Source organism: Coturnix japonica, chromosome 1 (assembly GCF_054131305.1).
Source record: "Coturnix japonica strain WE chromosome 1, WE-NBRP24, whole genome shotgun sequence".
Classification (NCBI taxonomy): domain Eukaryota; kingdom Metazoa; phylum Chordata; class Aves; order Galliformes; family Phasianidae; genus Coturnix; species Coturnix japonica.
The window spans coordinates 36,056,275-36,068,337 of NC_140663.1; the positions used below are offsets into that span (position 1 = coordinate 36,056,275).

General features: G+C 43.2%; 1 protein-coding gene across 4 annotated transcripts in view; it reads left to right on the top strand.

The window, feature by feature from the left end:
* The first annotated feature begins 3,110 nt into the window (after positions 1 to 3,110).
* The window catches only part of ACSS3 (acyl-CoA synthetase short chain family member 3), a 74,809-nt gene continuing 65,856 nt past the window's right edge, over positions 3,111 to 12,063 (top strand). For all 4 annotated transcript variants that reach the window (XR_014942788.1, XM_015857410.3, XM_015857411.3 and 1 more), the window contains exons 1-2: positions 3,111 to 3,830; positions 10,684 to 10,828. Coding sequence is in view for 3 of the 4 variants with exons in the window: in XM_015857410.3 (XP_015712896.2) it covers positions 3,574 to 3,830; positions 10,684 to 10,828 (402 nt within the window). In the remaining variant the exon portion in view is untranslated. The remainder of the gene's footprint in view (positions 3,831 to 10,683; positions 10,829 to 12,063) is intronic.

Below are 12,063 nucleotides of genomic sequence, written 5' to 3' on the forward strand. Positions count from 1 at the left end.
ATGGCCTCTTTTGTATTAACTAACATTAGCCAATATGTCTGCTTGAAGAGTTCTGTCCAAACAGGTATTTTTTTCAAGCAATCCTTTTATTATATTGAATTCTGTACAAGATTTTTAGTGCATTTCGAGTAAAGCTGTTCTTTGCTTAAGATAGATAGAAAACTGGAAGAATAACTTTATATGTTCTTCTGTGCCTAAAATGTACTACTTTTATCACCTTCCAGGAAAATGGAAAAGTTTACTTTGACTTGAAGTTAGCTCTGTTGACCAATACATAGTATAGAAAACTGTCACTATCTCTACTTGTCAAACATTAATTGTATGTGGGACTCTGAAATTTATTCACATAAGACTGGCAGTCCTTTGGGAGAGATGCAGCCTGATATATGGTATAGAACCATAACAAAGCGAGTAAATGTATATCATAAATCTTTATCTACAGTTCTGATTCCTGCTTCCTAGTGGACTCTCCAACTACAGTCTGAATTAGCAAGGTCTGGTTTATGAGAATGGCCAGAACATTTCATACACAGGAGACAAAAGTTACAATACTCTTCAGCTAATCTTTTTTTTCAATATACATCTATCTTCAAACATGGATGCCTTGCTATAAAGGATACCATTGTAGAAAATTTGCTTTTACAAGCAGGCTTCAGATAGATTATGTTGAAGAGGCAGAAATATATAGCTCGAGCTTCATGGTTTGTTCTTTGCTACACCTGCACCTAGAAACAAGCATATGTTTTACAGTGCAGTGCAGCTATGAGGGTAATTGCTACACACATCACTAGGCTTTACTTCAAAATTCTTTGTGGAGTGTGAGTCTCAGAGTGTCAGTTTTTTGCAAAAATAAAGAAAAAAAAAGAAAATAAGAAAAAAACTCCTTAGAGAGGGAAAATTCAACAGTTCAGAAATCTGCTATAATGGCATTTGTAAGTGAACCTTAAATTACTAGCGTGCAACTGGGAGAGCAAGCAATCCCTTCTATCCCTTAGATATCTGTATGAGCTGTGAGTAGTTTAATTAATGAAGTATATTCCACAGATACTCATTGCAAACATCCCTCTAGGAAACAGATATTAAAACGTTACCTAAAATAGGAATTTAATGTACTTCATGTTCTGATTAAATTCATTTGTCTCCTCTGCATCTCTGGTGTATCATTTCCAGAAGGACACATACGCAAAATGAATAGCAGAGCACTTACTGTTTCAATGTTAATTCCTTTGCTGAAAGCTTATACTTTGATAGTAAATGTATATAATGGGCTGGGTGGAAACACTGTATTGCCTTTCAATACCACAAGAAATACTAGGCACTGCCTGTAACTACTCATAGGTATTTAAATGTCAGGATACTTCTTTTAGTGTTAGTGCCTACAACTAACATGTTACAGAACACAGATAATTGAATATTTCAGTTAGTCTTTGGCCTTGACAGTTTCATTTGCAGTAATAAAAAGGAACATGTTCCAACATCAGTTTTCTGTCATGATCACATTGATGGCTGCATCAGATTGCTATAGGCCTCCTGCAACATTCAAGTGTTGGTGATGTGAAGAACAAAGCACATAGAGTAATTAATTAGGTTTCTCCTAGGGGGCAGGTGTAATATAGTCCTTTAATAGTTTGGTTTGGGGGAGCAAACTTTGCAAACTGTGCTGAGGCAATCATAAGGCCCAGGCTGATTGCCACAGGTAAGCAGTCATTGTGTGCGGCTTGGCCCACAGTAGGATCGTGGGCACTGATGGGACTAAGGCTGGTCTTCCACACAGAAAAACAAACAAAAATCCAACCAACTAAAAGCATATTTCCACGTTCCCATGTCAGTTTTCAGTCAGATTGGTTATTTTCAGTCAGAATTTTCATTCACAATGAGGCTGGGTATCTCACAGGCAGGAAATACAAGGCAAACCTCTGGGAGTCTGTTTTTAAACACTGAGAGCAATTGTGTGTTACCACAAAGTAAGTGCTCATTTGTACAACACATGCCATGCTGCCAGGCACTCAGCAGACACATCTGATTCCAGGGTTGTCAGGAGGTCACAGTGTTTACAATCCCCATAAGCTTCTCTCTTTCATTTATCCTTTAATTTGTGCTTGTGGACTCTATTGACAGCAATTGCCCTGTCACCATGGTCAAAATGTATAAGAAAGCAATGTTCTCAAAAGTAATCTCTAAACCAGAAATGGATTTTTGATGTTCTTGCTTTGTTGGCAGGCTGTAGCCTCTCCCTGGCAGTAGGGAAACGTTCACCATTTTTCTGCTTAGTCTTTCAGGTGATTTAGGCTTTAGGGGGCTTAAATTTGTTGTAAGTGAGGCTTGAATGCTAATGTGCTGCTTGGGTCTGCGTTAATGCAGTCATGTGGGGAAGGAGCAAGTGGCACTGTGCTGCATGCAGCGTGGGACAGGCCATCCTCATCATTGGGCAGGGAAAACTGGCTCAGCAGGCCATAGGAACATGGTGAGCTCCTTATATCTGCCCCAGAAATAAAAGGAGCAATCAGCCTTCATGTTCTTGAACATGGAGATGACCTAATAAATGTAGAGTGACTATGTAAATCTGTAAATCAAATCCTTCATGCTTTTTTTTTTTTTTTTTCTTTTTTGAGGCAGGCAATGAAACTGATTTCATGTATTAAAATGCCTGTAGTGAATATACAGACTAGCTCTGTGTGGTCGCTGCTGTACCACTAATGTGATACATTCTTGCCTTCCTTTTGCACTAACTCAGCAGTAGCCACAAAATGTGTCTGAGAAGCTGGTGTGTGTTTTAAGTGCCATACAGTGTACCTACTTCATCATAATCAGCCTTCCTCAAAGCGAAAGCCTATTGCCAAATAAACACTTGAGTGTTATGTCGCACGAGTTATTAAGTCAAAAATAATTTGTTTTTCTGTTTCTTTTCAGTTCTGTGCAGAATACCGAGCTCCTCTTCACTCAAGCAAAACCCGGTGGTGGTTTCTGCCTATCATTTGCGGATGCCGTTTAGGAAATGGTATTTGCTGTAATGATGACTTACTGCAACCACGAAGAACATTTTTAAGGAAGAAAGAAAACAAAACAAAACATAACGATGAGCAGAAAAATCTTTAAATTACGAATGCTTTCTGCAGAAGAACTTTACTAAGACAAAAAAATGTTCAGATGTGGAACAACGGCCAACAAATGCGTCAAGACACCAGGAACCCGAAGTGCCCGATGCGTGAGGTAAAAAGGTGAACATTCCGGGCTCCTCTCCTTCCACCTCCCTCTGTACACCCACGGGCTCCGCTCCCGGACAGCGCGGACCCTCGCCCATCGCCGAGCCCCGCACAGCCGCCGCTCCAGATATGGCTCCAGGCCCGGCCCGGCCCCACGGGGCGCAGACCCAGCCACCATCCCGCCCCCACTCGGCGGGGTCCGGCCGCATTGCTCCGCGTCGCTCCCGAGTGCGGCCGCTCGGCTGGGGCAGCTGCGGCCCGGGGGCCGTCGGAGCCGTCGTTGGGCAGCCCCGCTGGTTCCGGGGGAGCCGCCACGGGTCAGGGGCTGCTCGGATCGTTAGTGAGCTCAGCCGTGCCGTGAGGCCGCGCCATGGGGCTGCTGGGCAGGATGGCGGTGCTGGCCGTGCGCGGCGGCGCTGCCCGGAGGTGGCTGCGGCGGCCCTGCGCGGGGGGCCGGCCGCCTGCCCGCGCCGCTGCCTCTTCCCCGGCTCTGGGACGGTACGGGGAAGTGTTCAGGTCCTCGGTGACGGAGCCTGAGAAAGTTTGGGGAGCTGCCGCCGAGCTGATCCAGTGGTCCAAGCCCTGGGACAGGGCACTGGAAAGGCGCGGCCCGGGGAGCGAGTCGTGGTGAGTGCGGGGCACGGCGGGGACCGCGGGGGGACGGGGCTGCACCAACTGCCCGAGGCAACCAGCTGCCGGGGGGTCACGGCTGCAGAGCACAGCGGAGGTTACTGTTACATCGGCTTAATTATTAACATCGGAGTGGAGGAGTGTGTTGGAGTCGGGGGGTGGTTGACACAGACTTGTGTGTGATGCCGGTGTGTGGGCGAGAGAGTATTTTCAGTACTTCTTCAAAGGCAACTTGCCCATTAAAATTTGGTCACAACCTCCATCATCTCCTTTCCAGCAAGTTTTAACTCATGCACTTCAATCTCCTCTCAGGGAGAAGCTCATACAGGGTAAGGAAAGTGAGGTATCTTGGTCACATCCATGTTCTTTGCTTTTATTTTTTTTTTTTGTATTTACGTTTTTCTGACTGGATTTTAATTGAAAACACCAAGCTTTCTCAAAGCGTAATTAAAACTATTAATCACTCTAAAACCTGTCAAAATGAAGAGACACGGAGCCAGCAGTGTTGAAGCTTATGTTCTCGTTGGTGGCTGTGGTTATTGGTTAGCAGCTCTCCCAGTGAAAATTGTTTCTATCTCTTAAGCTGAATGTTAAGCAGCACCCAGCTGGGATAAATCTCCTTAAGTCAGCGGGACTACATAACAGTCAGGAGTCTTAAAATGGATGGATAAGAAGACCTGTGGTCCACTGACCTGGGTTTTTGAGGCCACGGCACTATTCTGAAAGGGCAAACAGGGTTGCCTGCATAATGGAGAACCACTAAAGCTCCTTGGCACACCTGAAAAAAGTAATAAAAAAGTTGTTGCAACAGTTAGTTTTTAAGAATTAAAGAATATTAGCAATGCTAGTGAGCATAGTTCTATTGTTAGGTCCCATCAAACTGATGTAGCTTGATGTGGTAAGCCTGCTGGCTGGAACTGATGTGGTTCAGACTTTTTAAAGCATTTTGGTTTCTTAGGTGGAAGTAATTTGTTCTCATGACAGAGATACCTGGGATAAGTTATATGGGCTGAAGTCAGATTTATCTTCTAGTTGTGTATGCTGACCTTCTGTCTCGCTGGCTTCTTTATCTCTGTGGATGCAGAGAACCACACACTGAAATCATCTCACCAGTGCATCAAAGTACTTGAAGGGTATAGAGTCACACTCTTTCCAGTCGTGCCCAGTGCCAAGACAGGGCGAAAACCAGAACATAAAAGTTTCCCCTTGAGCACCAGAGAAGAATTCTATGCTGTGTGGATGACAGTGCACTTGCACAGGCTGCCCAAGAAGCTTTGGAGTCTTCTCCTTGTTAGGGATCTTTCAAAGCTGTGTGCATATGGGCCCGGGCATGCTGCTCTGGGTGTTTGTACTGGTGCAGAGTTTGGATCAGGTGAACCCAGAGGGCCCTGCCAACCTCAGCCATAATGGGATCCTGAGGGATTTACAAAGGTGCACGTCTCTGAAGAGTCAACATCAGGCCCTAGTTATTGTTTGGGTGTCAGATACCTGTTGATCTGTTGTGAGTAATAAAACTTCAAGTAATTCTAATGCACAATGTGCTGTGTTCTTCCTTCTTTCTTCCTTCACGTTAAGAGATTCTGGGCTGCAAGGGATCGCAGAGTATTCTGCTTCTGAAGACTCAGATCGTTGCCAGCATCCCGTGGGCTCCACAGGACAAGGGATACGTAGGCTCGTTGAGGAAAGGAGTGTGTTGTTTTAGAGGGAAAGAAGATACAAGAGCCTAGTTGAGAGTACGTTTTGAAAAGAAAACAAATAGGACATAGCAGAACTGAACAAGAGGCCAGGCTTCAGAGAAAAACTGTTTGAGACTTAGCAAAACAGACACTGTATATTTGCTGGTTCCTTTTATTTTACTTGAAGAAGTTGGTTAGCACAGCTGAAACTTCACTTTCTAATCCCAATTCTGTTTCTCTGAATTCTGTAAGAGCATAACAGAAATGTGAGCATGCCCTGGTGTGCTTTCTTTAGACTGTCCTGTTGCAAACAGCAGGATTGTGTCAGTGGGATTCCAAATGGGAAGAAAAAATCTGTGAAACACTAGAGCAGATCATTTGGGGATCATGTGGAATCCCGTTAAGTTAAAGCAGTTTTTTTTGTTAGGAATGGTAGCAACAGTTTTCCCTGACTAGGGCAGGCTGAGGGCAATTATACAAGCTGTGTTTCTCTGTGATTCTAAGACATAAGCGTAACATAAAATCACCTTTGAACTTCTGAATGTTACCCAGATGAATATCTGAATGTTGCTTACACTTTTTAAAGTGTGGCTAGATTGATTAACATACTGTCATCTTAACATATCTGGCGCTGTAGAGGTTTTGTCTGTCACTTCATTCAGCGTCTGTTCTGCCTTCATCTAAACAATTCAAAAGAAATCCATTTGATGCTTGGAAACTCAGGCTGGAGAAGTGCTGGTGCCCTGCATGGGGTCACAGGGTTTTAGCATAACTTTCTTTTTGTATAAAAAGTGCAAGAGTGCAATGTCATTACAGTGTAGATTTTTCTCTTTGCACTTGTTCTGGGTTTGTTCAGGACCTTTAGCATGCATTTTTCTTAACCATCATTGCTTCTGAGCCACTGTGAGTGCTGTTAGATTCTGAAGATAGCAGATACTATTGGAAATGAAGACTTAACTTTCGAAAATTTGAGTTAAGTGATAATTATCTACGGCCTTTTTCAAGACTGTGTTTATTTCATTACTATTGACAGATGAAAACTAATTCTGAACACATTAAAAATCATTCCTGGGTCACTTATGGCAGATATTAAGCTCTGTGTAATTGAAGTCCTGTTACCGAAAACCTAACTGACTTGCCCAGAGTAGGAGGACACAAACAGAGCTTTCTTGCCCCTTTCTATTAACCTTAAGGGTTCATAGCAGCAGTCGTGTTGAAGTGTAGTTAAAGGAGGGTTGGTGCGTGCTCCCAACAGCAGAAGCTGGGAGGAGCAGAGCGCCAAGCTCTGGGGTGGTGCAGCAGCTCTGCAGGGGCTCACGGTGCCCTAAGGTGGTAACTGCTGAAATTGCTACACACGTGTATTGTTTGAGGAAAGTTATTCATCATGTGTGTTATCAAAAGGTACTGCTTTCAGAGGTCATAGAATCATAGGGTTGCTCAGGTTGGAAAAGACCTTCAAGGTCATCAAGACCAACCGCAACCCAACCATACTATCCTAACAGCCCTCTGATAAATCATGTCTCTGAGCCCCACATCCAAATTGTTTTTAAACACATCCAGGGATGGTGACTCAACCACCCCCCCGGGGAGCCTATTCCAGTGTTTAACTACCCTTTCTGTAAATAAGTGTTTCCTGATATCCAACCTAACCTTACCCTGGTGCAACTTGAGGCCATTTCCCCTCATCCTGTCACCAGTGAGAAGAGACCAACCCCACTCTTGCTGTAAGCACCTTTCAGATACTGGAGGAGAGCAGTGAGATCTCCCCTCAGCCTCCTTTTCCCCAGACTAAACAGCCCCAGCTCCTTCAGCCTCTCATCATAGGGCATATTTTCCAAGCCCTTCACAAGCCTTGTTGCCCTTCTCTGGACCTGCTCCAGCACCTCCGTGCTTTTTCTGTACTGAGGTGCCCAAAACTGAACACAGTACTTGAGGTGAGGCCTCACCAGTGCCAAGTACAGGGGCAGGATTATTTCCCTAGTCCTGTTCACCACACCATTCCTGATACAAGCCAGGATGCCATTGGCATTCTTGGCCACCCGGGCACACTGCTGGCTCATATTCAGCTGACTGTCCATCAAGGTCCCTCTCCATCAGGTAGATTTCCAGCCACTCCTCCCCAAACCTGCAGGGTTGCCTGGGGTTGTTGTGACCAAAATGCAGGACCCGACACTTGGCCCCGTAGAAACTCCTGATAGAGAGGATGAAAGAATAATCAAAAAGATAGGTAGATATTGGCCACATCCAAGTTAAAAAGGTTACTGTGAAGCAAACTGTTGTGTTGTTACAGCCACCTGTAAAACCTGCTGTGGTGCTGGCAGAAGAACCCTGCCATTTTACTGCAGAACGGGGCAGAAGGTGAGCTCTTGAAAGAGCCTGCAGCCACTCTCCTTTGTGTAATAAACTCAATATTGTGTGCTCTATTTTACTCTTCCTGTACTCCATTTGCTGAATGTTACTTCTCAGCATTAGGAATATAGCATAAAGGAGTGATTTTTTGATCAGGAATTCAGTTTGCGTGCTGTGTTGAAAGAAATGTCTGGTTAGCAACAGATTAGCAATTTACAGCCCTGCTTGTTATAGCAAAATTCACTTGTAGCTCTTGCACCCATCCTGCAGATTCATCTCGTACCTTTCTGCAGTCTATTGGAATATTGCATTTTTAGCTCTAGAATTCTTTTCCAAATCAGTGCCCTTATTTTCAGGACGGTGTCCTGTTTCTATGCTGACGTTGCTTTCCTGCTACAGCTTATTCAAGAAAATTGATGTTCTTCAGAGAGGTTCATCTCTTTGAAAATCACTGAATGAACAAAAAATTTGCAGCAGCACAGTGCAGCTTTTCAAGGCCAGGCAGTGTTTATTTGCCATGCAAAATGGGGCACTGCAATGCACCCCTGTGTGACCAGCAGAAGAGCTGTGGCTGTGGCCATAGCAGGTCAGCTGTGCAGTGCTGCCTTCTGGACCCATGGCAGCCCATGCTCCTCCCTCCCTTTGCAGAGCTCTCATTACATCATCCGGATGCTGTGGGGTTGCTTTTAACCCTCAGCCTCACATTTTTCACAAGCAGTTGTTACAAAACCACGTTGAACTTTCTGAGATCTTTCTGAGAGTCCGAGCTTTTCTACTCCCTCATGTTTTCACCATTCTTAAGTACTTATGCACAGTAACCCACCTGTTGTGTATCTAATGTATTCCATTAGAATGATGGAATCACCGGGGCTGGAAAAGACTTCCAGGATCACCCAGTCCACCTACCACCAATATTTCCCTACTAAACCATGTCCCTTACTGTAACATCTAAATGTTTCTTGAACAGAATTGTTCCTGCTATCCTCCAGTGATTTATTATAAAAATCCATGGATGACCTGAATCCTCCACAACTGTTATGACAGCAACACAGAGTTTTCTATGTGTTACCTGAAGAAACTGAGAGTCTTTTATTGTCCATTAGTTCTTCTTTTGTGGGAAGGGCTTTATGGTACAGCGTGTTTGTCGTAGTGGGACAGAATGGTTTTCTTCAGAGAGTTTGGTACGATGCTGTGTTTTGATTCTAGGAGAAAAACAATGTTGATAACACACTGATGTTTATAGCTGCTGCTAAGCAGTGTTGTACAAAGCCAAGGCATTTTGCAGTGAGGGCCAAAGGAGCTGGGGTGGAACAGAATTAGGAATGATGACTTAAACTGGCCAAAGGGATATTCCATACCATGTGACATCATGCAGAAGGAGTTTTGGAATGGGTGGGAGTTCAACTGGCTCTCTTCCACTGCTCAAGGCATTGGTCAGGGAGTGGTGAGCATTTGCTTCTACATTAATTGTTATGTACATTCTCATGTATATATGTATGTATAGTCATTACTATTTTCCTTTTTCTTAGTAAAGAGTTTTATCTCAAGAGTTCTACTTTGCTTATTTTTTTTGTCCCACTGGGAAGGAGTGAGCAAATGACTGCGTGGTGCTCAGCCACCTGCCAGGTTAAACCACAGCAGGGTGTTTGTTACTTTCTTGGTCTTCCACTTCTCCTTATCAATGGCATTGTAAAGGAGTCACTGTAGAAGATAGTTACGTCCTGACATCCCAACTGGCCCGAGCTTAATAATTGCCATTCTTTGACAACAGGGACTAAATCTATGCCATCTGTGCATACAGATATATGAATAATACATCAAATATCCTACTTTAGAGCAGTCCTGTGCTATATGGGGAGGAAAGTAGGAAATGCTCTCTTTTAATTAGTAGTGGGTTACTTTAGGCCATCTGTTCTTATTTTTCATGTTACAAGGTACTATGACAGTGAGCATCCCCGTAGCATTTTTGGAAGCTCTCAGCTCAATTATTTTTTTGTGTTTCTCTTCTTTTTGCTGTAGATAGATACCTATAGATAGAAAAACACAAAGGAGAGCATCGTTTTGAGTAACTTCTTTTGTGTCGTCTTTGCTAATAGTCATTGTAGCATATGGTGCCTTCTGTGTTTTCTTGAGGATTGTGGCACACTTGACTTTCCTTTTTCTGTGTGAAATTGCAATAAAAGTAAAACCTGAGTTTGTGCAGGTGACTTTTTTTTAAGTAAAAGAGATTTTGTTTTTCTAATTGTCTGGCTGTTGAAGAGACTGTGACTCACGCTACTTTACAGCGGCTTTTAAGTCACTGATGCAGACCATGGTAATGTCAAGTGCATATGGGATATCAGACAAATTTATAAGTTTTTATGGCTGTTGGGGTCAGTTTCAGTTGAATACAGACGTGTGTGTGCTTAACTGTTACTGCCAGTGTCTGTATTAGAATGTTCTGTGTCTTGAGTCAGTTCTTCATAAATAAAGATACATGTGCATGCCAGTACAAAGTAGAGTAATAAGATATATTCATAATGTCAAACTGTCTTACATGAGTGTATGTCTTGTTCCCTGAAGTCTTAGCTATAAAAATCAAAACAATTGATGCAAAGGAAGTTAAGTCACTTATTAAGTCACTTCAGGTAGAAATACTTCACTTTTTTTTTTTTTTTTACTAATTTCAATAATAGGATTATTTATCTTTTTCAGTAAATTGGGTGATTCTGGAATAAAAAAAGGACTTCTTGAACTGAGGGTGAAGTTTTGATCTTCCTTCAAGAATCACTCCTGTCTCAGTTATGTGAAAGTTACCTGTTACATTCTCCCAACTTCTTCTTTAGGTTTGTCGGTGGAGAGCTGAATATCTGTTACAATGCTGTTGATCGTCACGTTGAGAATGGACGAGGAGACCACACTGCCATTATTTATGACAGTCCTGTAACAAATACCAAAGAGAAAATAACTTATAAGGAACTCCTTGAACAGGTACGTTTGAGAATATGCTTGTTACTGGAAATAGGCTGGAAATATAGCACAGCAGGTGGATATTAGGGAGGTAAATGGTCTGTCTTTCTAGTTTATTCCTTTTTCTGTGCTTGGTATTGATTTGTAAGCATCAAATAATAGTGTATCTGAGAGGTTTTGATCTTCCTCTTTTTTTTCTGCAGTTAAATACTTTTTTTCTGGTTGGTTACACTCGGAACTTTTCTTTCTTGAATCCCTTCCCTTCCCTTCCCTTCCCTTCCCTTCCCTTCCCTTCCCTTCCCTTCCCTTCCCTTCCCTTCCCTTCCCTTCCCTTCCCTTCCCTTCCCTTCCCTTCCCTTCCCTTCCCTTCCCTTCCCTTCCCTTCCCTTCCCTTCCCTTCCCTTCCCTTCCCTTCCCTTCCCTTCCCTTCCCTTCCCTTCCCTTCCCTTCCCTTCCCTTCCCTTCCCTTCCCTTCCCTTCTCTTCCCTTCCCTTTCCTTCCCTTCCCTCTCTCCGTTCCCTCTTCCTTCTTCCCTCCCTTCCTTCCCTCCCTTCCTTCCTTTCCCTCTCTTTAATAAAAAGGGAGTCTTATTACAAAAGGCAGGATTTGAGATTGTTAACTTCTCTCCCAGATTTCTGGTCTGTTATTGTGAAACTTGGTTCATCTGGTCATCATCACAAAGATGTCGGCTGAAAATTGCAGATGTATTTACTGGTGTGTTTTGTGTTGTAGATGATGTAGAGAATTATTTCTGGCTTTTGCGAACAAAAGAGGAGTTCATAGATGGGTTAACTAGAAGATGCATATTGTAGCTGTGGGTTACAGTGTTGGAAGATGGAGAACTTTGTAGCAAGTTGGACAGTATGTCCAAAGATCATAGCATATGGTAAGGATGAAAATAGAAGATAGGTGCTTAGTTGCGGGTAATATAGCTTCTTATGGAGGGTAGGATGGTGTGAGCCACGTGCTCAGGATGCCTATTGTTTTCACATGATGCTTTTTACTCCCTGCACAGCAGTTCAGATGTAAGAACAAGGATGTTGCAATTGAAATCAAGCACCACTGAGTTATAAATAACGGAGAGAAATTTTGGAAGCTTGTGGTTGTTTAGTGTCTGACCTGTGGAAAAGTTTATGCTTTATTTATTTATTTTTTTTAAGGCTGAGCTGTAAGATAAGAGTCACAGGGGAATTTCAGCAGTTCTTTGTTGTTGTAAATGACAAGATCTGTTGATACACTGTACAGCTACACTTGGA